The sequence below is a fragment of the Vipera ursinii genome (assembly GCF_947247035.1).
Source record: "Vipera ursinii genome assembly, chromosome: 15".
Taxonomy (NCBI): Eukaryota; Metazoa; Chordata; class Lepidosauria; order Squamata; family Viperidae; genus Vipera; species Vipera ursinii.
The window spans coordinates 1,872,253-1,896,493 of record NC_139528.1 but is presented as its reverse complement, the minus strand read 5'-3'; the positions used below and the strand labels follow the sequence as shown (position 1 = coordinate 1,896,493).

Below are 24,241 nucleotides of genomic sequence, written 5' to 3'. Positions count from 1 at the left end.
GGTGGAAGTATCAGAGAGAGAGAGAGAGAGAGAATATATATTTATTTTCTCTCAGGGTTCATTTAATCTTTTTTAATTGTTTTAACTTTTGTATGGATTTTCTTTTAAATACCCTGTAAACCGCCCTGAGTCCTTCGGGAAAGGGCGGTATATAAATCTAAATAAATAAATAAATAAATAAATAAATAAATAAATAAATAAATAAATAAATAAATAAATAAATAAATAAATAAAATAAAATATAGGAATACGTTCTCCACTCTCCCTCTATGTCCCGGCTGCAGTCGAAGACCGGAAGTGCCGGGGCGCAGCCGAGCGAACTGAGCCCTTTGCGCTCGCTCGCTCGCTCTCCAGCCCAGCCTGCCGTCGCTCCCGCCAGGTTCTGCCCCGCGCGTGCGCAGAGCGCCCTCCGCCGGTCCCTCTTCCCACCAGGCACCGCGCGAGTGAGGCGGAAGCGTCGGGCGAGGATGGGGCCAAGATGGCGCCTGGCGCTGGGGGCGCTTTTGGGGTTCGTGGTCGCCCCTTCGCGGTAAGGGATTCCTCGGGGGGGGCAACCAGAGAGGGGGGGTCAGGGGGGTCCCCTTTGCGTCCTTTTAGGGGGAGGGAGTCTTTTTCTTGGGAGGGGGGGCCAATGCTCCCCAGCCAGCTGCTCCTGGGTTGGACTACAACTCCCATTTTGCTACGGGGGGTGGACGATGAGAGGTGTAGTGCAAGCCTTGAAAAAAAAAAGGGGTAATAGATTCTTTAATCTATTTTGGGGCTGTTATTTAATTCGTTTTTTAATTTTTGTATTGTTTTTATTGTTGTAAGCCGCCCTGAGTCCCTTGGGAGATAGGGCGGCATATAAGTCCCAAAAATAAATAAATAAATAAATAAATAATCTGTTACCATAATTATGAAATTTAAATTATGTTAAATTTAATGTAACATTAGAGTAGAATAATAGAATGGAAGCATAATAAGAAGCATAGGATACAAGTGGGGTGATAATAAGAATAAGACAATAGAATATAGAATAGAACTACAGAGTAGGATAGAATCACGGTTGTGTGAAAAACAAGTCACAAGTCCCTTTTTTTCAGGGCCGACGGTCACAAAATAATATTTTTTTTACCTGCTTCAGGGCTGCTAAGTTGGCAGGAAGGTGGGGGGACAGGACAGGGGAAGCCTTTACCTTTTTTTGGGGGTGGGGGTGTCTGGCCGGCGGCTGACCCCTCTGCCTCTTTACCCGCTTGCAGGTCAGCTGAGGGAATAGCTGAGAAGGATGCGAGAGGACCAGGTAAGGATTTCGCACTGGGGTCTCCGGAAGGGGAGGGGGGCTCCCCAGAAAACAGGGGGCCTTTGTCACCCCATCGTCCTGTTCGGCTTTCCTTGCAGCAAGTCTGACGGGCACAACTCCGTGTTGGCGGAGAGAGGATTTCGTGGTGACCACGCAGTGCGCGCCCTGCACGAGTTTTCAGATTGTAAGCGGGGGAGGGGGTTTGGGGGGGGCGAGATGCCTTGGCATTTTGGGGGAGGGGGTCAGAGGGCGAAAGGAAGGAGGGGGAGGGCCGGGCAGGGGAGTCTGCAAGCTCTCGGTGGGTCTGAATCGCCGACCTCCGTTGTGGTTGTCGTTTCTGGACCTGCTTCATGAAAATGCATCCCATACAGAGAAGCAACAGGCTCTCTCCTCGGGGGGGGGGACACAGGTAGTCCTCGGCTTACGGCCTCAGTTTATGTTGCTAAGTGAGAAATTTGTTCAGTGACTTTTGCCCTATTTTACCGCCGGTTTCCCGTCCCAGTTTGGAAGAGGCTGGGAATTGAATCTCCGGTAGATCAAATGCTCGGCGGCTGCTCGCTCGGTGGCCGTTCTGGGTCCTTAAACGCCGTCTCTTCTCGCTTGTAGAAAACCACGTCTGAATGCGGCGTCACCGGTTTTGTCGAGCAGATCAACTGCGGGGTGTCCAAGAAGGGCGAGTTCAAGAGGTGGGTGCCCCGTTCAGGATGGGTGTCTCAACCTTGGCAGACTTTAAGAGGGGTGGACTTCAACTCCCAGAATTCCCCGTGCCAGCAGTCCACATGTTTTAAATTGTGCTGGCTGGGGGATTCTGGGAGTTGAAGCCCCTCCCTCTTAAAGCAGGCCGGCTGGGGAATTCTGGGAAGTCCACTTGTCTTACACCTACTGCCTGGCAATTCCCATTGCAAGTAGCTGTATTTCCCTCCACCACCACCCCCAAGATGCCTCCCCAGGGCCGTGATACAAATTTAGAAGCAAGCAAGAGCTGCCTAGGCTTGGCAGGGACCTGCAAGGTCCTCTAGTCCAGCCCCCTGCTCTGGGTTTCCTCCCCCCTTGTGGAGCGGCTATCACCACGGCGATTTTCTCCCCGCAGTTGCCGCTCTTTGGAAATGGAGACTCGGATCTTCTGGAAGTTTGAGGGTGCCATGCTGGGGGCCGCCGCCATCTTCGCTCTGCTGGTGGTCTGCCGCCAACGGGTGCTGGATGGGAAAGCCTTGGAGAAAGTGCGGAAACAGATCGAATCTATTTAGCTTCGGTTTGGGCAGCGAAGCGGAGGGGGACGGACCCAGACTTGCCGCCCGGAGGAGCAGTCTAGCAGCGCCTCCCCTCGTTGAAAATCCCCCTCCCACTTTCAACTACAGAGGAGGGGCGCTGTACCCCCAGGGATCGGTATCGCTTCAATCTTCAGGGGGCTGTCAAAAGCCTGGGTGCTTCCCCCTGCTTTGAGAAAACCCCGGGCATTTGGGGCCCCCAGATCCTTCGCCTCTTGGCGTTTTAAATCATGAAATTTGAACTCGCTTCCTGGCCAGGAACTTCCTCCCGTCGCTGTCATTTGAGCCTTGCGGCTAGAAGTGTGTCGTACAAACAGAACGCAAACCTCTTTCGTCCCTTCCCCGTCCCAAATCCTGTTTTGTCCTATTTGTGATTAAAGGAGTTCTCAAGTGTCTAACCGCAGGATTTGCAGTTGTTGTGAAGTTGCAGATTGTGGGTTTGTGTGTAAGCTTCCGGAGCTGGTCTGCTAAAGGCTTTCTTGTGGGTTGAGAATTGAGCAGCGTGTAAAGTAATATTTAAAGCAACATGAAAGCAATATTTCTCAGTGGAAGATAGGTGGACTTCAGCTCCCACAATTCCCCAGCCAACACAGCACAGAATTCTGGGAGTTGAAGTCTGCTTATTTTTAAAGTTGCCAAGGTTGAGAAACACTGATTGAAAAGCTCCCCAATTTTGGAATAAAGGAATAAATTGAATTGCAGGAAAAGTGGTGTGTGCGTGTGAGAATCAAGGAGCTCCTTCCGAACCAATTATAAATGCAATCTCTGCTAACTGTGGTTAATTCTATCCTGGGTTTTATCTTTTGCAAACTGGTGCAAATTGGTTGTGTTGACAGGTTGTCAGCTTAGGGTCAACTCAGAAAACGTGTATATTCTAGAACCCAGATAAGTGTGTGTGTGTGTGTATCCAGGTTATAATTTCCCCTTATTTCAAACGATGTTGGGTTGTTCGGAGCTGAACAGGCCTGGGTTTGAACAACAGGCCAAGTTAGAATATCTTTGGTTTATGGGCAGCCTCAAATATTTAGGGGAGCCTCGGCCCCCCAAGTGGGAAGACCTGGCAGGCTGTGCCTGTGTTTTATTCAGAATATTGAGAATTGCCCCCCCCCTCAAATCCGAGATAAGAGAAGCAAACTCAAAAATCCAATTTTATCCCCTCGGATGGACGAACGAAAATACACTCTAGACATGCTCAGGAATTCTCCTTTATTCCTCCCAAAGCCTGGCTCCAGGATTCCAGCAAAGGGGGGGGGCTCGAGTCAAGCTCTCCTCACCCCCCCAGTCCCCCCCCAAAAGCCCCAGTGCTGACAGATTGCAGAGAAGCAGGAAACGAAGTTGCAGGTTGCGTAAGGCGCATCTCACACGCATTTGAGAAGGAAAGCGTTGCAGCTGGCTCTCCGGGGACAGTCGCAGAGTTTGCCGATGCGGGCGCCTTTCCGGATGGCGCAGGCGTTGCCAAAGGAGCACTGGAAGGGAGGGGGAGAGGGTGAATCCCTGTCCTTTCCTCCCCCCCCCAGTCCATGCCTCCCCCTCCCCTCCTTTCTTGAACTGGTGAGACCTTTTTGCTCTTCACATGACCAGGGAGCTCCATTCTCTTCCTTAGGCTCAAGCAGAGCCGGTGGGGACAATGGCTAGAACCCAGAGCCGAGCGGGGTCAGACTAGATGACCTCTGGTGTTGGCCTCAGACACTTAAGATTCGAGCTCAAACCGACCTCTCGGGATTGTTGCGAGGATAACATTCGGCTCTTCCACAGAAAGGGGGGGTGAAAGTTATGTGGATTCCCCACCCCTTAATTTATGGGGGGGTCCCCCCTTCCCCAAATACCTTGGGCACCTGGTTGAATTTCTTTTCCCAAGCCGAGACCTTCTTATGCTGCAGATTTTCCAGCACTTCCTGCAATTCATCCAGCTGGAAGAAGTCAAAACGTTGCAAACAAGTTTTTAAGACCTGCCCATTTCCCTCCCCACCATCCTGGGAAGCCCATCGTCCTTTCCCTCCCGATTCTTCACCACCTAAAAAAAATGAGACCAGATAGACTGCCTCTAAACCTGGAGGCTCTGCTCAGCACACCACCACCCCCGGTGAATGGGTGAGGAAAAGCAAACTGTGGCACTCCCCAAATCAAACCAGACGGGATTTATCCTCATTGCTAAAACGGATCGGAATAATCTGGGGGAATACTGGATTACAGCACCCATCATCCTCTTGCTGCTATCCAGAGGGCAGAAGGCTTGACCTATCCTTCTGGCTGAGATGTGCAGCCCTGCTCTTTGACGCATGCTGGCTTAATGGCGGTCTGTTCCCATCCACCACCACCACCCCCACCTTATTTTCGTGGACTTCGGCCACCATTCCCCGTTTTACGCATGTGGGGACGGGGCGCCACCAACAAGGAACCAGGTTCCTTGATCTGTTTTTTTTTTTTTTTGTCCTTCAGAGCAATCCATGCCACGTCATTCTTTTTTGGGGGGGATGTTCTCCCCTGTTAGCCCCCTCCTCCTGCAATCGTCCCGCTAACAATCCTCGGTTACTCACCAGCTCCTTCTCGTGCGCCGGGTACGTGTGTTTGAGTGGCAATTCCGACGCCGCTTGGCCATCCGGCTCTCCCTGGACCAGGACGAAGAGGCAGAGAAGGGCCACCATGCCCAGACGGACCCCAACCATGGTTAGCATCTGCCTGGGCAAAAATCCCACCGGAGAGCAACGTCTCAGCCCTGCCGGGAGCTGTCCACAGTGCTGAAAGGCAAACCACCTTCGCCAGCTTCACGCCAGGAAGTGCATCAGCACCCGTTTCTCCGCCAGCCCACGCCAGCCTCCCCGGGGACGGAGGGAGAGGGGGGCTTTCTTCAAGGGCAGAAGACGAAGCACCCCGAAACCTGGTTTCCTGGGGAATCGGCTCCTGGCGGGGGCGGGAAGGAGACAAGGATCAACCAAGGATACTTGGCCAGTGGCGCCTGGATTTTGAGGCTGGCTTGGAGGGGGGGCTGTTGCTTCAGGCAGGGGCTGCCAGTCAAGCTGTTCTCCAGAGGGTTTTGATGCATTGGCCAGAAAATTAAAACAGTTGACTTTGATTCATCCGTCCAGGCTGGGAGTTGACAGCTCATCCAATAAAAGCTTTGGTCTTGATGGGTAGCTCCAATATCCAAACTATTTCTTTTGGGGAGAGGGGATATTATTAGCATTAATCAAAAGCTGCGGCATTAATTGGCCGCAACAGAGCCTGGCAAGCGTTCTTGCCTCTCTCGTGGAGGAAATAGCGTCCCGGGGGGGGGTGGGGGCGGGTGGGAAATGCCAGTCCCTGAGGGGGCAGGAGAGGCGTCGTTAAGAAGAGCTGAACGAATAAATAAAACGCCAAGCGGAGGGAAAGGAGAGCGGGTTTTTGGAGCAGTAGACTGCTCCTGGATAGGGAGGCTCAATCTAGCCACCAGACACTGGAATGCATTGACAGTTAATGCTACTCTGCCAAGTCGGATAAAGATTCGATTCGGTTTGTGACGACCGGCTTGATTTACGATTTGGACCCTTGATCCTGAACCGCGCCTGATTGATGGGGACATTTTTTTTTCACCCTTGGCAGGAGCTGCACCTGTTAAACATGTTTTTTAATCTCGCTCGACAAACTCAACAACTGAATAATAATAATAAAAAAAAACAGCCGTCTAACTCAAGAGTAGGAAAAACACACCGTGTTTATAATTCTAGACGTTGGTTGCAAAGTCGCGAAGGCGCAAACCGGCGTGGGGAACGGCGGCTGTCCCGCATGAAAACCGGCTCCGTCTTACCGGAATTAATTTTCCTAAAAGCTTTGGGGCTGAAGAGGAATTTACAGCCCAAGGAATACTGGATCTTGGATTCGAAACCCGGCCAGCCATCCTCGTAAAGTTTCCATTTGAATCTTTCTCGAATGGCCAGGCTTGAGATATAGATGTTTTCCATCTTCGAGGTTGTTGTTTTTTTAAAAAAATGAGATTAATGCGAGCAATTTTAAAATGTGGGCTGCCGCACCGGTGTCCCGTCTAACGTAAAAAAAGTTTTATTTTAATTTCCTCCCCCCCCCTCACTGAGGCTTTGCTCTAATTCCTTGCCCTGGTGGCATCCCCTTAAGTCACGTGCATTCGATATGATATATGACTGTTTTTCCCTTCAGTTGAGGATCACCTATAATTCCAAGTGTGCTAAAAAAAAAGAAAAGATTAATTTGAAGAAGGATGCAGACAGCGAAGGAAGGGGGCAGAAATGGCTTTTAAATTGAATTTTGGAGATGAAAGTTCCTTGGTGTGAAATCTCCCTCAGGGGATCGGTTGGAAGAGCCTCTTGTGATCTGCAGCTCTTGGATAATGAGGTTTCTTTCTGTGTGTGTGTGTGTTGGGGGGAAATTACATTTTTCAAGCAGATGGATTAAGCCTTGGGCGAAAGCTGGGTTTATGTTAATTCAACTCCTTCCTTTCCAAGCAGAATAATTAGTTTTCTGTGCGAAGGGAGAGATCGGAGCAGGGTGTGTGTATGTGAGAGAATCTGGGGCAAGAACATAGGAGCCAGTGAAGAATGAATGAAATTCATTAAAGTGGGGGGGGGAACCAAAAGCCCATCCATTATTTTAAGCTCCAACGTTTGGGGAAGACTTTGAATCCGCCATCCTGCTGCGGACTACACGTCCCAGCATCCTTCCCCCTGACATTGCTGCGAATGATTGTCTGGCATGTTTTAACCGCTGAACTGTACCCCTTGAACCCCAAGCCCAAAAGCTGAGACGGTTTCAAGAACGGATAAAATATTTGGAGGATGGGAATTGGGGCGACGTCATCTGTTTTCTGCTCAACAAATCTTGTTAAAGAAAAATCCGAGAATCTGGCTTTGGGTTTGAGATAGCCGGGCACGGGTCCGTCCCTCAGATGGGCTGCTGCTTGTTGACAAGGAGGGGGGGGAAAGGTCCTTTGCACATGCTCTGGGGTACCCTTTCCTGATTGTTTCGGAACTTAGCTTCCCAGCTCCAAAACTTTGCAGTTCATGTTTGCCGGGATGTCTCATATCTCATCAAGTTCGGGCCTGGTGACTTTTCCTTGCCGATGACCCTCCGGTTGGGCCAGGGGGTCCTTCCAGGGCTGGGATGCTGCCCCCTGGGCCGTCTCCCCCACCTCGGGGAGACTTTTCTCATCCTCCTTGCCGACGACGTTGGAGGTGCGAAGCTCCGGAGGCAATTCTGCTCGAACGTGGGGCTGTTCTGCAGGATGGGGGGCGGACGGCGCGCCCGGCTCCTCGGAGGATCCCCTTTGGGTCAAGATATTTCGGGAAAGGACTGGTGGAGAAGACACGGATTAATGAAAGGGGGATACTTTTCAATTCGACTCAGTTCAGTTCTTCATTCTTGAATAATTTCTAGATTATCTTCAGTTCTATATGTTCTACTCTATATTCTATTCTACAATATTTTCTGTGCTGTATTCTTTATACTATTGTATTTTATGTTTTATCCTCTGCTATCCTGTTCTCTATCCTGTTATACTTTATGTATTGTATTGTATTGTTTTGTGTTCTGTTCTCTATTTTCTATTCTGTTCAATTTTCTATTTTCTACTCTATTATTCATTTTTCTATTCTATTCTATTCTATTCTATTCTATTCTATTCTATTCTATTCTATTCTATTCTATTCTATTCTATTCTATTCTAGTTCTTATTCTAATTCTATTCTATTCCATTCCATATTCTATTCTATTCTATTCTATTCTATTCTATTCTAGTTCTTATTCTAATTCTATTCCATTCCATTCCATTCCATTCCATTCCATTTTCTGTTCTATTTTATTCCATTCCATATATTCTGTTCTATAGTATTAAATATATTCCACCCCATATTCTATAATATAATATTCTATTCTACTCTACCCATCTTGGGAGAGCTTTGTGCGAACAGGAAGGGTCAATTTAGGATCGGCAAACTGTGTTTTAAGATGAGACGGAAGGACTCTGGGCTCAGTGGAGCCTCCAATTCCGCAGGCACTCTACCTTTGAATGGCAGGTGTTGCAAAGTTGTGGCGGTGATGCTTACCTCCTAACGGCTCGGGGTCCCCTCTCCTGACCTGTGACGCCCCATAAAATGAGGCACAAGTGGGCCAGATGAAAAGGCCAAAGGAGACGAGGAGGATCTGGAGAGGGAAAGAGACGGGGATGATGGGAGAGGGAGCCCCAGAGACCCAGCGCTCGAAGAGTGAAGACCACCTACCACAAGGCAGGTGCTGGTCTGGGTGGTCTTATTGGATGTCTCTCTGAGGAGTCCCTGCAGCTTCCGTAACTGGTCCAGAAGTGACCTACAAGAGAAGTCGAAGCTTGGAGGAGCCCAGACAAAGAGTCCCGGACACTGACCGGGACGCAGCCACAGGCCAGGTACGAGGAAGGAAGGAAGATGATAGAAGGAAGGAAATGGAAGGAAGGAAGGAAGGAAGGAAGGAAGGAAGGAAGGAAGGAAGGAAGGAAGGAAGGAAGGGGAATCCTGTGCCAATGCCCCAAACCCGAAGATTATTTTAATGGGACACATGATGGAAGACAGGAGGGGTCTTCATTCTTGGCCTTCCAGGAAGCCCCTTTAAGTTCTCCTCTGAAAGCAGAAACTTTGCTCCTGATGGAATTGTGGGTCTGGTCAGCATCTCTGGAACCTTGGGGGGTGGGGGGCACAGCCAAGGATGGACCGAAAGGCAGAGCAAAACCGGCCCCCGACTCACTCTTTGTGCTTCTCCAGTTGCTGGACCTTCTTCTTGAGATGCTGGTTCTGCGCTGAGCAGGTGGCCACCCTGCCAGGAAAACAGAGGCGCCCAGATGGGTTCTCCTTCCCAGCTCCCCAAATGCCCTGGACTACAGTTCCCATAACACCCTAGCTGCCCTGGCTGATGGGGAGACAGGGTCGCCCCCTCGCTCTCCGTGAGGACTTTGGTTTCCTTTCGCTTCCTGTGGCTCCGACCGAGGAGGCCCGGAATGCCTGGCTAAGGGGTTGTGGCTGATGGGAATCGGAATGGCTCGGGGTCCCTGTGGCCGAGGGAGTGGGGAATATGGTATGCTGAAGAGATCCCTATTTCTGCCAGGTTTCGGAGAGCCACGGATCCTCTTCAAACCACGATGGCGTGAGCGTGGCAGGAAAAAAGACTATCCAGCCTCCAGACCGCCATCCCGTCTCACCGACTCTCCAGATCATCCAGATATTCCTTCTTGCGTCGACGGCTGTCCTGGGCAGACTGCTTGTTGCGAATTTTCCTCCTTATTTTCTTGAGGATCCGCTCTTCCACCTGCCGGGAAGGTGCAGCGAGCTGGGCTGAGGGTCCCATACGGCCCTCATTTCCCTGGCACAATTCACAAGACCCCTCGACCACCCCCCCCAAGGGCGAGTTTTCATTCAACTGGACCCGCCTGGCTGGTTTCCGATGACCGAAAGTCCTGCTTCGGTGCCCAGCTTGATCTGAAGGAGAAGATTTGGCTTTTGCCGTGGGCTTGAAGAGGGGCTGCCGGAGCCCCCTCGAAGCCAGGGGATCCCCTCCTCTAACGGGGGTGCGAGAAGGAGCTTGAGAAATGGGGGGAAAGATGCCAACTAGGGAAGAATTCGATAAGAGACAGCTGAGCCCTCAGCTGTATAAAGGGTGGAGAAAGGGTCAGAAGGCTTTACAGTTTCTCAGGCTGTAAAAGAGGCGGGTGGGGGGAGATTTGTAATTTCAGACCTGCAGCCTTCCGGCAAAGTAGCCTTACGATAAACTAGAATTACCTGTGTGGTGAGCGGCCTTGGGAGACGGGGGAAGGGGTGCTATCTGGGGGGACAGAGAAGAGATTGCTGAGCCCTCGGCTGGGTAACGGGTAGAGAAAGAGGCACAGAGCGAACCGCCTCTAGTTTCTCGTAAAAGTGACGGCGGGAGATTTGTACTTTCAAAGCGGCAAGAGCCTTAAATGCAGATAATCCTGGACTTACCGCCGTTTGTTTCGGAACCGTTCAAAGTTATAATGAGAAAGGGAAGCCGACGGGCGTGTCCCTGCCTCTTTGGCCAGCTACCCACCTGGGAAAGGCCGGCGACATCGTCCAGCGAGACGCCCTCCTGCCTTAGCAGACGTCTCTCCTCCTCCGTCAAGAACAGGGCAGGATGCGGGAGCTGCTGCGGGGGAAAGTTGATGAGCGGAGAAACCCCTTTTTATCCTACCACATTCTGGGGATTTGGGGCTTGGAGACCCCTCTGGGTTTGATGATGGGGACAGGGGGGAAGAGAATGTCCTATTATCTCAGTTTGTATATGTGTGTGTGTGTGTGTCTCCTAGCCCGCTGGTGTGTGGATCCGTACTTTGTATTCCAGAATATTTTAATCTACCCCTTATCGTATCTTACCTGCTCTGTGGGAATCTTGGCCGTGTTGAAAGGGGTCACCCCATCCCAAAAACCCAGGGATGCTTGGCTTGCAAGGCAGATGGGTGGGTGGGTCCCGGGGGGGCTCCAGCTCTCTGGAAAAAAGGCCCCCAAAGAATAATCCACATTGGTGTGATTGTAAAAATCCTGATTCAATGAAATTAGATTCTCTTGGGCATCATTTAACCTTAGTTTTAATGGCTCCTTCGTTGACAGCCCCCTCCTGTTTAAAATCGTAATTATATAGGACATCCTCGGCTTACAACGCTTTGTTTAGTGACCGTTCAAAGTTACAACGGCACCGACTGACCATTATTCACACTTACGACCGTTGCAGCATCCTCACGGTCACCTGATCAAAATTCAGCAACTGACTTGCATTTATGACGGTTGCAGTGTCCTGGGGAGGTCATGCGATCCCCTTTTGTGACCACCTAAGCAGCCAGATGCGCTGAACGACCGTGTGGCTAGCTTAGCTACTGCAGGGGTCCACTTAACCACCCGTGGCCAGGAAAGTCATAAAACGGGAAGAAAACTCACTTAACAGCAGAAATTTGGGGCTTGAGTGTGGTCGTTATTCGAGGACTTCCTTCATTCCAAAATCTTATCGGGGACTAAGTTGAGAGTAAGTCAATTACGGGGGGGGGGGGTGTTTCAACTTTGGGGGAGATGCTCCCACACTAAGGAACAGGATTAGATGCTGGCTGGGTTTCTGCTCATCTCCTTGGCCGTAAATTTGAGTAAACTGGCTGTTCCCGGTTTAGGGAAACCGAGGTTGGACTTTCCCTCCTCTGTGGATGCTTACCGAGAGGGTTGGGGTCCTCCAAGGTCCCCGTGTCACAGAGAACCTCCAGAAGGATGGTGGGCGACCGGTCGGGAGGAAGGGGCTCCTGGAAAACGCCGCCGTCGCTCTCGGGAGACGCCGCAGAGCTCCTGGGAGAGTAGACCTCGTTCGGATCGATCCGAAGATGTAAAAGGTCTTCCGGATCGTCGTCAGGAAGACGCTGAACGAGGAACAAAAACGGGGATGAGTTTTGGGTTGAGTTGGGACCCCACGATGAAGCCAGGGATTTATTATCTAGGTTTGTATCCTGGGCTGGATTCAGAAGGTCCATATCTACTCAACCTGTCCTCTGAGAAGACATGCAGAGTCCCCCTTTTTTTTTAAAGGCAATTGAGAGGTCATGGCAATATAATAAGGGTAGTCCTTGACTTAAAGGCCGCCATCAAGACCGGAATTTATGTCGTTAAATAAAAACTCACTTAAGTGAATGAGTCATGATAAGTCAGCCGTGCCTGATTTGATGATTTATTTATTTATTTTTTGCTCCAATTCTGATTAAGCGAAAATCACAGCAATTGTTTAGTGAATCCGGGCGGTCGTTAAGGGAACCCAGCTCTCCCCATTTATTGTCACTATGTAAAGCTACCTGGGTAGGACTCAAATAGTGACCCCGGGATGCTGCAATCATCCTAAACGCACGCTCGTTGCCATTGATCACGTGACTTTGGGGAGGTTTGCAACGGTCATAAGTATGAGGACTTTTTTCCCCCTGTGCCGTTGTAACTACGAATGGCTGCTAAATAAATCGAGGACTACCTGTACGGTTCCGTGTCTTACCTGGAGCTGGCCAGCTGGACCGTTCCCAGATTTATTTGGAAAACAGCCGTAGGGATGATCTTGAAGCAGGAGGTTGACTCCGGAGTTTTCTGCGGCAAGGCTGTTTCCGGGCTCCGGATCCTCCGGAGCCTCGAAAAGAATTTCAAAAAGATTTGTGCTGTCAAAATCCATGGCAGAAATACCGTAAAAAGAGTTTGCGCACTTCCAAATTCTTTAGGTTAATCTCTGCATCGCCTCCGGCATTCAGTCCTGCCAGCTGAACAAGACACCGACATCCGGAATAATGTCGGATAATTGATGCAACAAGCTGGATCAAACGTCCTATTCAGAATCCCAAAGCTGTTCCCTTTTGCAGGATGCCGGGTAGCCAAAAAATAAATAAATCAATTTATATGCAGTCAGAGGAATGAAAAGGACAAACAGGCATAAATCCACAAAGCTGCAAAGTCTTAAACTCTACAAATATTTTCCAGGGTTTTTTGTCTTCTAAAGGAACTCCTAAACAACACGCCTTTTTGGTTACGATCCGCGACCCTTGCAAATAAAGTAAAATGAAATAAAATATAAAAAAATTAACCCTTCGTCTCTGATCTTTGTCCTTGTTTTTGCAAAGCGGGTGGCCAAGGAGAAAAATGTCCCGTTTTGTCACCCAACAAGGAAGTTGTTTCTTTTTTTTAGTTTAAAACTCGTTTCTCTACTACAGGATCTTCAATATCCTGAAACTACCTTTCCAGGAACAACCCAGCTTTTAGCCAATTAAAAGGCTTAAAATAAATGTCATGGACTAATAAAACTTACTTGCTAGGCTCAGAAGGGTCTTAAAAAAATCTCTGTCAAGGAAGTGTGGCTTGCACAATTAGCTTTTCCTAATTGCACAATGGGCTGGAAGTAAATCCTGTTTGCCTGCAATAGTAATTTACAGTAGAGTAGAGTAGAGTAGAATAGAATAGAATAGAATAGAATAGAATAGAATAGAATAGAATAGAATAGAATAGAATAGAATAGAATAGAATAGAATAGAATAGAATAGTTCTTAATCCAATAAGGTAAAGGTAAGGGTTCCCCCGCACATGCGTGCTAGTCGTTTCCGACTCTAGGGGCCGGTGCTCATCTCCGTTTCAAAGCCGAAGAGCCAGCGCTTGTCCGAGGACGTCTCCGTGGTCATGTGGCCGGCATGACTAGACGCCAAAGGCGCACGGAACGCTGTTACCTTCCCACCGGAGTGGTCCCTATTTTTCTACTTGCATTTTTACGTGCTTTCGAACTGCTAGGTTGGCAGAAGCTGGGACGAGTAACAGGCGCTCGCTCTGCTACGCGGCACTCGGGATTCGACCCGCCAAACTGCCGACCTTCTGATCGACAAGCTCAGCGTCCTAAACCACTGAGCCACCGCGTCCCACTCTTAATCCAATGCACCTTCCTAAATTGCTGCATTCACACAACCGACTAGAGCAAAGGGAAGCAGGGTTGGGTGGTTCGGTGTGCAGGGGAGGGAGGGAGTATCAGACAGATTGGGATAAAGGGAGCCGCCAGTTTAAGCAAAGTTCGGATCTGCAGGATGCCCTGGGTCAACACGGGTTGTCTGAACACGCTTGTTAACTTGGGTCGGGGTTGTGTGTGTGTGTGTGTATGTGTTGCATTTTAACTCCTATAACTCCAGCTGGCCAGTAAATGAGGAATGGAGTTTTCTGGAAGAGGGTGGGGCTCTGACTCATCCTCCCCCACCTATGCTGCAACACGTTGTTGCGGCGCCCTTTGATCTCCCTCCAAGTTTCTTTCGCACGTGACGATCTACCCAGCTGAGCGTCGCGGCCGAAAGCCTTTTTAAAAAAAAATAAAATAAAAAAAATAAAATCCTGCATTGCGCCTTCCCGATTGGCCAGGCCTGTCTGTCCGTCTTGGCGTCCACCAATCGCGGCGCGAGGAAGAGCTTTCGGGTCCCGCCTCTTTCTAGCCTGGTCTTTTTTTTCTTCTCTTTCTTTTTTTTTTTTAAATTTTCGCTCCTCCCCTTTCGAACGCCCAAGCGCGAGAAAGAGGTTGTTTTTTTTTTCTCCCGCGCTCCCATTGGCCGAGCGGGAAACTTTTCCGGCCGCCCCGCCCTTTCGAACGCGAGGCCGAGAAGCCCATTGGCGGAGCCGAGCTGGTTTCCTTCCTCTGTGTGGAGCCGGCCACGCCCCTTTGGAACGTCCGGAGACTTTGGGAAGTGCGCGGAGTTGGGGGGAGGCAGCGGAGGCCGACGGTGAGTCGGGGGTCTCCCTCGGGGGAGGGGGGAAGGGAGGGTCCCCCTTTCCCTTTTGGGGAAGGGGAGTAGGGTCGTAAAGGAGCCTTAAAGCCTTACTCGCCCCTTCCAGGTGGGCTTGGACCCCAGGTCCCATGTTCCCCAGCCGCAAAGGAGGAGGGTGGTGGTGGTGGTAGTCCTGCTTCTGTAGGTCCCAAGGGTGGGCGGGGTTGGTTTGGTGGTCTCTCAAGACACCTCTTCCTCTTGGGAGCAAGACCATACAGACCAGGTGTGTGTGTCTCCTGGTGTGCTGGACTACAGGGCCCATCGTCCCCACAGGGAGAAAGGGAGAGTGATAGTAGCCAGGCTACCCCCACCAACCAACCCCCCCTTCCCTGTTCCTCTTGGGAGCAAGACCCCCCCCCCGGGACCATACATACCAGGTGTGTGTGTCTTCTGGTGTGTTGGACTACAGGACCCATCATCCCCACAGGGGGAAAGGGAGAGTGATAGTAGCCAGGCTACCCCCCACCAACCAACCCCCCCTTCCCTGTTCCTCTTGGGAGCAAGACCCCCCCCCGGGACCATACATACCAGGTGTGTGTGTCTTCTGGTGTGTTGGACTACAGGACCCATCATCCCCACAGGGGGAAAGGGAGAGTGATAGTAGCCAGGCTACCCCCCACCAACCGACCCCGCCCTTCCCTGTTCTGCTTTGGAGCAAGACTCCCCCCCCCCCGGAGCCTCCATTTTAAGAGTGTGTCTCCTGGTGTGCTGGACTACAGGGCCCATCGTCCCCAGAAGGGGAAGGAGCTGGAATGTTGTAACCAAACCAACTCCAACTCTGCCTGGATGTGTTTTCTTGCTTTGGGTTGATGGAACTCACGGCCACTGGATTTATTTGGGGAGGGGGGTGTCTAAACCGGCCCTTGGGGGTTGTTTCCTGAGGGGGTGAGGAACTTTGGAGGAGCTGCAAATCCATGTGTGTGTGTGTGTGTGTGTGTGTGTGTGTGTGTGTGTCTGATTCACGTATTTAGGATGGCAGCCTCAGAGCTGGGCTTATGAATTTATTTATTTATTTATTTATTTAAAAACATTTCTATACCGCCCTTCTCCTGAAGGACTCAGGGCGGTGAACAGGGCAAGAATAAAAATACAAACTACAAAAGTTAAAAATAGATTAAATAAGTGCCCACATACTAAATGTATACATTTAAATTGTAGATAAATGTAAGTGTAAATATAAATTAATTTTTATACTTCATCCATATGCATTTATCTTGGCACTTATGTTTACCTATAAAGATAAATGATATAATTTATACTTATACGTAAATATAAGGGCAATTGTAAAGTATGAAGCTAGATAAATTAACTAAACCAATTTGTTTCTAGCTTGGCTGGCTAATCTTTCATTTCAGAAAACCGGACCTCCTTAGGAATTTGGGTGCGAATATTTCTCGGCTCCTGAAAAGCCATTAGATTAGATGGCTTTAAAATGCAAAATAAAAGTTTAAAAAGCTGGAGCAGTTGAATGGAGAAGAAAAGCCTGTCTTAGCAGCAAAACCCAAATAAAAACTGGCGATCTTCCGGCTCTCGAATTACGGCTTACAACCTGTTAGCCATGATAACTGGGGGTTGATGGAAACTGGAATTAAAGCCAAGAGGCATGCTTGAAAGATACACTGTCTTGACCCAGGGAAGCTCTCTTAAAATCAACCCGCTTTTTAGCAAGCCTGGCAGCCTGTTTATGTTTTCCAGTATCTGCCCAACTCCCTCTCTTTATGATGTCTTCTTCTGCAAAAAAACAAACAAAACACACCTCGGTTTTTAAAAAAAAAAGCAACCTAAAGGGAAGTGACTTAAAACCTGGGTTAATTTTAGTTCCCACAGATTGGCAAGCTGTTTTGTTCCTTTTCCTCCCGGCGGTCTGGCTTGGCAGCAAACTTAAGAATTAAAATGTGCTTTTTATTTTTATTTTTTTAAAAAAAGGCTTCTCGGATCCCAGACCCAGCTGGCCTCTTTCCCAGAAACTCTGCAGACTGTCCTGAAATCTTGTTTTTTTCCCCCTCCGTTTGACCCTGGGCGTAAGTCAAGAGGGGTGGATTATGGGTTGGGGGGGGCTTAACAGCTGCTTTCCCTCTGCTTGGAAGTGGCAAATTCCTGGAATTGGGGACTGAGTCACTTGCATATCTGCCAATCCTCTTTGCTTGCTGGCTCACATATTTTGTTTTTTAAAAAAACCACATTATTACAGGTAGTCCTCGGCTTAACAACCACACTGGAGCCCAAAATTTCTGTTGCTAAACGAGATGGTGGTGAAGTGAGTTTTGCACCATTTTATGACGTATTTGTGCCACCATCGTTAAATGAATGCTTTCCCACGGCTTGCCAGAAAGTTGCAAACGGCCCTGAGACCGTCATAAATATGAGTCAGTTGCCCCTGGGGAAGGTTGCAAGAGTCGCAAGTGTGAGAAATGGTCATAAGTCGGTTTTTTCAGTGCCGCTGCAATTTCGGTCACTGAATGGTCGTAAGTCAGGGACTATCGTCAAATGTTCAGCTGGGAAAGAGCAAAATCCTTTGGGAAGGAACGCCGGATATTCCAGGAATGGAATGCGTAGGGTAACTGGAATTTATTTGGAAAAATTTGGGGAGAAACACAAGAAGTGGTATGCCGTGAATTTCTTGCGGCGAAGCCTTTTTTTTTAAAGGGGAAATCCTTAATTTTTGCTTGCTTACAGCACCAAATACATTTAGCCTTGAATTATTTATGTAATTTATTCCTCCTGTTTATATCCAAGGAACTCTTGAACCTCAGCAAACAAACCAAGCCACTAATTGCACAACGATAAATAATGGTAGCTTTACTTAATTTATTTCAAACAGCCCAGTGAACTTCTACGTGATCCACAAACGCAAGAGCGAACTTCAAATTTTCTCTTTATTAACTGCTATTTTATTCTTGTTATCCCAAGTTTTTCCTTTTCCCTTTGCAGTGATTAGGCTTTCCTTCCCCAGATATATTATTAAATTCATAGTGTGCACATACACACACACACACACACACAGATTTGTCGGTGGCTGCCAAGTGGGGCTGGTGGCCCCCAAACCGATGGAGGGAGGGGTGTCTTGTAACTGTCGGGAGCTTCAAAATTGGGTTGTAAGGACCTTTGGGGAAGTTGGTCGTAACTTGGAATGGTTGCTAAACGAGGACTAATTGTAATCTGTTGGGTTTTTTTTTGCCCCCATTAGGTGGGCTCCTTGCTGACGGTCAGTGCAAGTGGAAGCCAGCAGAGCATGGGCAGGGCACCACGGGCCTAAAGAGCTGGGTGCGAAATTTCCCGGTGAGATCCGCTTGGCAAATTTTGGAGACACACCCCCCCCTACCCCCCCATCGAAAAGTCTACGGATTGGAGCAAGTTCGGGATGGCTGAAACGTGGGACCCGAATACGAAACTGGATGCCAAACTGGTCTGGAACCCGTATGGGACCACCGTGCGCTCGGTGCAAGCCCTGGAGCTGAAGCTGGGGTCACTGGTGCTGCTCCTGTTGGTGACGCTGCTTTGCGCCTTCATCCCCTTGTGGCTGTTCCGGAGACCGGGGTCTGCCCTCAACAGCGGAAGCTTCGGTGCGTGGCTCAGGGTCGGGTTTGCTGGGTCTGGGGTCCAGGGTGGGCGTTTGGGGTGGGGGGGGGTCTCTTCTCCCTGCACGGGATGAATCGGGATTGCTGTTGAGAAAGCAGTTTTTTTTTCCTCTTGCTTTAAAAGTTCAGTATTTGGACACAGATAGAATCCAACCTTTCCCCCCCCCCCCCTTAAACAGAACGTTTTGGCTAAGTTTCAGGATGGGTTCACCCATCTCTCCTGGCCCTTTGTCTATAAAAAAAATAAACATCTCCTTGCCCAAAAAAAATAAAATAAATGGTGTTATTTCGCAGTTGAACTGGAGTTGGTGTTCCTGGTTCATGCTGGTCAAAAAGCCATTTTAAGTTTTTACACCTGTCTTCCCGTTTTTCTTCCTATAACAGGTCCTCAAAGGAAAACTCTCAGCCTGGTGAGCTCTTTTGCCGGAGGCATTTTCCTGGGCACGTGTCTCCTGGATTTGCTCCCTAGTTATCTCGCCAGCCTCAACGAAGCCCTGGATGATTTGCACGTCACGGTGAGTGAAGCTGTGAAATGGGCCGCCTTTGCAGATCCCAAGTTCTAGGTTTTAATTCAACGGGGGGGGGGAGCACATTTTGGGTTGGAGCCTGTTGGCGCCCCATTTTGCCCTTGTGTGATGGTGAGGGGGTGGGGGGAAAAGAGGCAGCCAGAATTTCTGTTATGTGAAAATGTGTGTATTAATTAATTCCTGTTCCCGCTCCCTCCCTCTCCCCATTGCGTTTTGATTTTCTGCTTTATCTCTTTTTTTCTTTTGCGTGAGATTAGTCCTTCCCGGTAGCGCTTCAAGATAATCGGGGTTTTTGTCTAGCTTCAAAGGGAAAGGCAGAATCTGGAGCAGGGAATAATAATAATAATAATAATAATAATAATAATAATAATAATAATAATAATAATAATAATAATAATAATAATATAATAATAATAATAATAATAATAATAATAATAATAATAATAATAATAATAATAATAAAAATAGGTACCTGGTTGATACCTAGGATGCTGGCAGCAACCCGTGTCCACCATCAGCGCCAGTCTATTTGAATGTTCAGTTGACTGAGGTTCATGTTTAACGAATGAAAGATATAATAAAGTTGGAAGGGACCTTGGAGGTCATCTAGTCCAACCCCCTGATGTCTCCTTTTCTCTCTCTCTCTCTCTCTCTCTCTTTCCCCTGGGCAGCTCCGCTTCCCATTACAGGAGTTCATCCTGGCCATGGGTTTCTTCATCGTTCTGGTGCTGGAGCAGGTTGTGTTGGCTTACAAGGACCCATCAGGATCTCTGGAGGAGACAGAAGCGCTCTTGAGCTCCGCTTCCCACCAGCAGCCCTCCCTACAGGGGCCGGCGTGGCCGGAGGGATCCCAGCGGCCTCCACTCGCTCGGGACCGCCTGGCTGGTGAGCGCACCCACGTCCACGTGGACTTCAACGCCCACTCGGCCATCCGTCTGGTGGTCCTTTTCTTGGCCCTCTCGTTGCACTCGGTCTTCGAAGGGCTGGCGGTGGGGCTGCAGGAAGACGGCGCCCAGGCCCTGGAGATCTGCTTGGCCCTCCTGATCCACAAGGGAGCCATCGCCTTCAGCCTGAGCCTCAAGCTGCTCCAAGGGAGGCTGCGCCCCCGCGTCGTGGCCATCTGCCTGGTGGCCTTCTCCGCCATGTCCCCCTTCGGCATCGGGCTGGGGGTGGCTCTGACCGAGGTCCCCATGGCTGCCCTGTCCCGCCTCTCCCGCAGCGTCCTGGAAGGCCTAGCCACGGGGACCTTCGTCTACATCACCTTTTTGGAGATTCTGCCCCACGAACTCGGCTCTTCCGAGCAGCGCATCCTCAAGGTTATCGTCCTCGTGCTGGGATTCGCTCTCATCACCAGCATTTTGTTCGTGAAGATCTGAGTGGGGCGGGTGGGGGTTGGCGTGGGGCCGAGGAAGGGAGAAAAACACAGCCCCTGCCAGACAACACCCTGCGGGGATAACCACGCCACCGATTTCTCCTTACGGACCTGGCCAAACTTTTTCTCAGTCTCTCTCTCCACCCCCCATTTTTCCCCGGTGCCAAAAAAAAACCGACTCTCATCATTCTTGCGATTCGTCCAGCTCGAAAAACTCAACCCCCCCCCCAGCTCCTGTGACACCGAATCCCTCCTGCAAACTTGCAAACCCATTCCCGGAGGAACAGAACGGAAGATTCCCACATGACGGAAGCAGGTCTCCGCTCTGTTGAAAACTCCCCGAATTTTCCACCGGATGATTCTGGAGCTCCGCCGTGGGGTTAGGAATTTTTCAATTTGGTTGAAAATGGGGCTGTTTGGGTTCGTTAATAAATCGGGTTGGGATGGGGAAGGTGGGGGGAGAAGAAGAGATATTTTTGGTGCCAACCATCTCCCTTCAACTTCGGAGTGAGAGAACCACTTTGCCTTAAATTTTTTTCCAGTGCCTTGAAAAGTTTTTATAGGGCTTGACCCACGTGGGATGACAAGTTAACCCAGGTTTCATTTGATGTCCGGCGTCTCCAGAGTTTAGGGCTTTTTTCCCACGTCTTTGAAAAGGGTTCAAGGCTCCAGGTTCATCCCTGGACAATCCAAGTTTTGTTTTCGCTGTTGCTTCTCGACTCGGCCATCGTGGTTAAAGCCGATTTGCTTCAATGCCTCAGTTTGGATTTCCAAACGAGGCTGGCTAAATATCGGGCAAATTCAAGCACCACTAGATGGCTTACGGAGAAGCTGGTTACGCCAAGCTGGGGTTGAACGGCGGGCAGCTGAATAAGTCACCGCGGGCAGCCTAAGGCAGTTGATTGCCCGGTTGTGATGCTTGCAGAACGAGGAAACTAACCAGGTTGCTAGGAAAGCAGGCCAAACTAAATCGGTGTTGGCAATCTTGGTGAGCAGATGGGGTGACCCTTTCCTTACACTCCAGGCTCAGACGGCCAGCAGCCCAGTTTTTCTGCGTGAGTTAAATTCCAAAACTGCAAACAACGCTTTCAAAAGAAACACGCTAGGGATTTTCGCGCGTCTGGACGGGTTTTCTGCTTAAAAGACGACCCTGAACTTACGGAGGCTGGTCTCCTTTCCTGGGGAAGGCTTAAGAAAGCCTCTTTTGTCCTAGATTTTTCATGCCTCGTCAACGGGGAGGGCAAGCGGGCAAAAGGAGCACGGGACCGTCAATTCTTGTGCATTTTATTGAGTGGAAAAATCTATTTGGGAGTGAAAGGCAGAGCAATTCTCCCCCCCCTCCCCTTTTTTTTAAACATTTTAAAATGTTTTGAAACTCTTCCTTCATCGTGGCAGAGGTTATTTTACTTACCACCACCCCCCCTCTGCCCAGTTGTGCCCTTAAGACAGCCTATCCTAATTAAGATGTTCCCCCAGCACAACTTCCATTGTCCCCAGCCCGCTGGGGAAGATGGGAGAGAGAATCGGATGCATCTAGCAAATTTGGGGGCTGTTTTTGTTGGGTTTTTCCCCCCAATTCTGCAGCATCCCAGTTTGCAATGGGGGTGGGGTGGGGTGGGGGGAAACAGCTGTGTGCACGCATCGGGGTGTTCAGAGGCGTTGCGAGGAGAGACGGCAACTCTCAGCAAAGAGGAAGTTGTGTGATTGCACGCGAGTGGAACTGACAAGCTGGGACTCTGCTTAGATTAGAGCGAGTCAAATAAAAGCATTTTTTTATTTTAAATACATGCAGTTTGGTTGCTGTGTCATTTAACGACTGTGTCGCTAGCTTAAGAACTGCATTGATTCACTTAAGAACGGAGGCAAGAGAGATTGTCAAATGGGGCAAAATTCACTTGTCAACCGTCTCACAGCACTGGACATCTTGGACTTGCCTGTAGTGGATTATTTTCAGGGGAGTGGATTGCTTCCAAACTTCCAAGTTTCTAGTCCTTAGGAGGAATATTTCATCTGGACAGCAGAGGGATTCAGAGCAGCCCTCCACCACCACCCCCTTTTTATTGTGTTATTTTTCCCCCTCTAAGTAATACAATAGCTGTAGTTAAGGCTCAGCATCAAACTCTCAAAGGCTTTTATTTGTGAGCACCATCCTGGCTGATCCTCCCTCCTCCGCTCTAAATCTTAATTAATGCACAATGGAATAGACCCAGGGTTCGATTTAGTGTGCTCTAATTGGCATTTCTTTGGGGTTATTTTATTTTTTTAACCTAGCTCCAGCTTTGAAAGGGGCCGGATTTATCCTGCAAAAAGGCACTTAATTTTTTTCCTTAAAAAAAATAAAATCCACGTACGCTGCACAGACATATGAGCACCCTTCATGCTTCTTTTGGTGCTGCCGGAGTTTAATTGTGCTTTAATGCTGCTGAGCTTGTTTGTTTTAATGCTGGCTTGCTTCATTTGCAAAAAAAAGTCTGCCCTGCCGGGACAGGCAGCAATAGCTGTGGGCTACAAAAGCTAGTTGTGCCAAGAGGTCAGGCTGCTCCCTCAATTAATTAAGGTTTATTAGACTTCTAGAGAGCGCATCCTCAGCAGTGAAGCAGTGCCAGGCTGCCTAGCGTGGCTTGAAAGATCTTAGCTTCCTTTCTCTTACTGGTTATTCCTCGGACTTACGACCACCATTGGGGAAAGCGGAATGGGAGGAAGCTAGGGGGTTCGTGAGTGAGTCACTCCTGATTTTACAAAGCTGAATCAGAAACAGAACAGAACTGGAAGGAGACTTCAACTCCCAGAAGTCATAAAAGTGCCAGGTTTGAAGACCCCCTGCTCTAAAAGAATGCAAATGGCCGTCTGGCTGCAAGGAATATATACGCTTCCATTGCCCATCATCCAGTCAGAGCTGAAGAAACGAAACTTATTTTCAAAGAAAAACGAAGTCCAGTTGCCTCTTGAAAAAGCAGCTTTGGGACAACCGTGACCAAGAATCTCCCTAGACGTTTGTCTGAAATGGTGCAGGCCCCTATCTGGAAGACGCAACATGGCGGAAAATACTGAGAAGGGGGTCTCGTTAAAAGTTACTAAAATCCTTGTGATGGGGATATAAATGTATCGGACACCTTTTTCCAATAATAGAAAAAGGAAGAAATAGTTTCAAATTCAAATCCTTTCGCCGCGGCCTCAAAACACTCCTTTTCCACCTGGTTGACCTGGACTGACAGGGATTTTAATTATGTTTACAATTTTAACTCTAATCTTTAATTTATTTCAATTTTTAATTTTAATTTACTGTACAGAGACCTTTAATTTTTGTTGTTGTTAGCCGCCCTGAGTCCCTCGGGAGGTAGGGCGGGATATAAGTCCCATTAATAAATAAATAAATAAATTTGAGTCCATTTCTTTCACTGGGCAAGACACTATGGTATCAGAAACTCTTATTATAACATTTTAGCAGAATCCCTAGAAAAGCAAAGCAAAGCAAAACAAATCAGTCCTGGTTTGTTGTTGTTGTTTTTTTCTTAGAGGAAAAAAAAGACTGGACAAAAAAAAGTAAACAAATTCAAAATAAAACCAAGGGCTGCCTGGCAAGATTGTGAAGGTGGAGATGTGGTCAAGGAAGCCGGCCTCTGCTTCGCTTTTTCCCTTTGCTTATCAAAAGCAGAAACAAAGCTGGGCCTTGAGACAATTTCCTCGGAAGATCTGCAGGCACAAATAAATCTGGAAGCGGTGTGGTGTGCGTGGAATTTAAAGTGAACGCCTTAAATCAACGTCAAAGGCATTCCTTCTTTTCAGCCTAGGTAGGACCACGTCAGACAAGGGACCGTCCAGCCTTTTCTTGAAGACCTCCAGGGTCTGATTGTAAAACGAATCATGCAGTGAAGTGAATCGCACGCAGTCGCTAAGCGAATCGGGCTTACCCCATTCATTAGGCTTGTCAGAAGCC

General features: G+C 49.0%; 4 protein-coding genes across 9 annotated transcripts; 2 read left to right on the top strand and 2 right to left on the bottom strand.

Moving 5' to 3' along the window:
* Positions 1-384: 384 nt before the first annotated feature.
* Positions 385-3,203, top strand: JTB (jumping translocation breakpoint). The gene is made up of 5 exons (XM_083374748.1): positions 385-529; positions 1,239-1,279; positions 1,378-1,463; positions 1,886-1,965; positions 2,370-3,203. Exons 1-5 carry the CDS (start codon positions 468-470, stop codon positions 2,524-2,526), a joined length of 426 nt encoding a protein of 141 aa, XP_083230874.1. The 5' UTR covers positions 385-467; the 3' UTR covers positions 2,527-3,203.
* A 526-nt stretch (positions 3,204-3,729) lies between these two features.
* On the bottom strand, positions 3,730-5,296 carry LOC310647047 (cocaine- and amphetamine-regulated transcript protein-like). The gene is made up of 3 exons (XM_083373974.1): positions 5,085-5,296; positions 4,374-4,457; positions 3,730-4,013 (listed from the first exon to the last, which is right to left on the bottom strand). Exons 1-3 carry the CDS (start codon positions 5,220-5,222, stop codon positions 3,906-3,908), a joined length of 330 nt encoding a protein of 109 aa, XP_083230100.1. The 5' UTR covers positions 5,223-5,296; the 3' UTR covers positions 3,730-3,905.
* A 2,270-nt stretch (positions 5,297-7,566) lies between these two features.
* On the bottom strand, positions 7,567-13,232 carry CREB3L4 (cAMP responsive element binding protein 3 like 4). 2 transcript variants are annotated; one of them, XM_083373972.1, is made up of 9 exons: positions 12,544-13,232; positions 11,728-11,926; positions 10,905-11,017; positions 10,582-10,677; positions 9,719-9,825; positions 9,268-9,336; positions 8,772-8,856; positions 8,598-8,694; positions 7,567-7,845 (listed from the first exon to the last, which is right to left on the bottom strand). In XM_083373972.1, the coding sequence occupies exons 1-9, from the start codon at positions 12,712-12,714 to the stop codon at positions 7,574-7,576; spliced, it is 1,209 nt and encodes a 402-aa protein (XP_083230098.1). In that variant the 5' UTR covers positions 12,715-13,232; the 3' UTR covers positions 7,567-7,573. The 2 variants fall into 2 exon arrangements, with proteins under 2 accessions (XP_083230098.1, XP_083230099.1); XM_083373973.1 differs by lacking the exon at positions 8,598-8,694 and having other exon boundaries at positions 7,579-7,845.
* A 1,247-nt stretch (positions 13,233-14,479) lies between these two features.
* Positions 14,480-22,086, top strand: SLC39A1 (solute carrier family 39 member 1). Of its 5 annotated transcripts, none has more exons than XM_083374700.1 (4): positions 14,480-14,782; positions 18,015-18,390; positions 18,790-18,920; positions 19,604-22,086. In XM_083374700.1, exons 2-4 carry the CDS (start codon positions 18,189-18,191, stop codon positions 20,306-20,308), a joined length of 1,038 nt encoding a protein of 345 aa, XP_083230826.1. In that variant the 5' UTR covers positions 14,480-14,782; positions 18,015-18,188; the 3' UTR covers positions 20,309-22,086. The 5 variants fall into 5 exon arrangements, with proteins under 5 accessions (XP_083230826.1, XP_083230822.1, XP_083230825.1 ...); XM_083374696.1 differs by having other exon boundaries at positions 14,739-14,782; positions 16,183-18,390; XM_083374699.1 differs by lacking the exon at positions 14,480-14,782 and adding an exon at positions 15,968-16,848 and having other exon boundaries at positions 17,019-18,390.
* Positions 22,087-24,241: the final 2,155 nt, after the last annotated feature.

Coding starts and splice junctions, on each gene's coding strand:
- JTB (XM_083374748.1), top strand. CDS start 468: ATGGGGCCAAGATGGCGCCTGGCGCTGGGGGCGCTTTTGGGGTTCGTG. Junction 530..1,238: donor TTCGTGGTCGCCCCTTCGCG/GTAAGGGATTCC, acceptor ACCCGCTTGCAG/GTCAGCTGAGGGAATAGCTG. Junction 1,464..1,885: donor CCTGCACGAGTTTTCAGATT/GTAAGCGGGGGA, acceptor TCTCGCTTGTAG/AAAACCACGTCTGAATGCGG.
- LOC310647047 (XM_083373974.1), bottom strand. CDS start 5,222: ATGCTAACCATGGTTGGGGTCCGTCTGGGCATGGTGGCCCTTCTCTGC. Junction 4,458..5,084: donor CGGCGCACGAGAAGGAGCTG/GTGAGTAACCGA, acceptor GACTTCTTCCAG/CTGGATGAATTGCAGGAAGT. Junction 4,014..4,373: donor AATTCAACCAGGTGCCCAAG/GTATTTGGGGAA, acceptor CCTCCCTTCCAG/TGCTCCTTTGGCAACGCCTG.
- CREB3L4 (XM_083373972.1), bottom strand. CDS start 12,714: ATGGATTTTGACAGCACAAATCTTTTTGAAATTCTTTTCGAGGCTCCG. Junction 11,927..12,543: donor GTCCAGCTGGCCAGCTCCAG/GTAAGACACGGA, acceptor TTCCTCGTTCAG/CGTCTTCCTGACGACGATCC. Junction 7,846..8,597: donor GGACCCCGAGCCGTTAGGAG/GTAAGCATCACC, acceptor CTTCTCCACCAG/TCCTTTCCCGAAATATCTTG.
- SLC39A1 (XM_083374700.1), top strand. CDS start 18,189: ATGGCTGAAACGTGGGACCCGAATACGAAACTGGATGCCAAACTGGTC. Junction 18,391..18,789: donor CCTCAACAGCGGAAGCTTCG/GTGCGTGGCTCA, acceptor TTCCTATAACAG/GTCCTCAAAGGAAAACTCTC. Junction 18,921..19,603: donor TGGATGATTTGCACGTCACG/GTGAGTGAAGCT, acceptor TCCCCTGGGCAG/CTCCGCTTCCCATTACAGGA.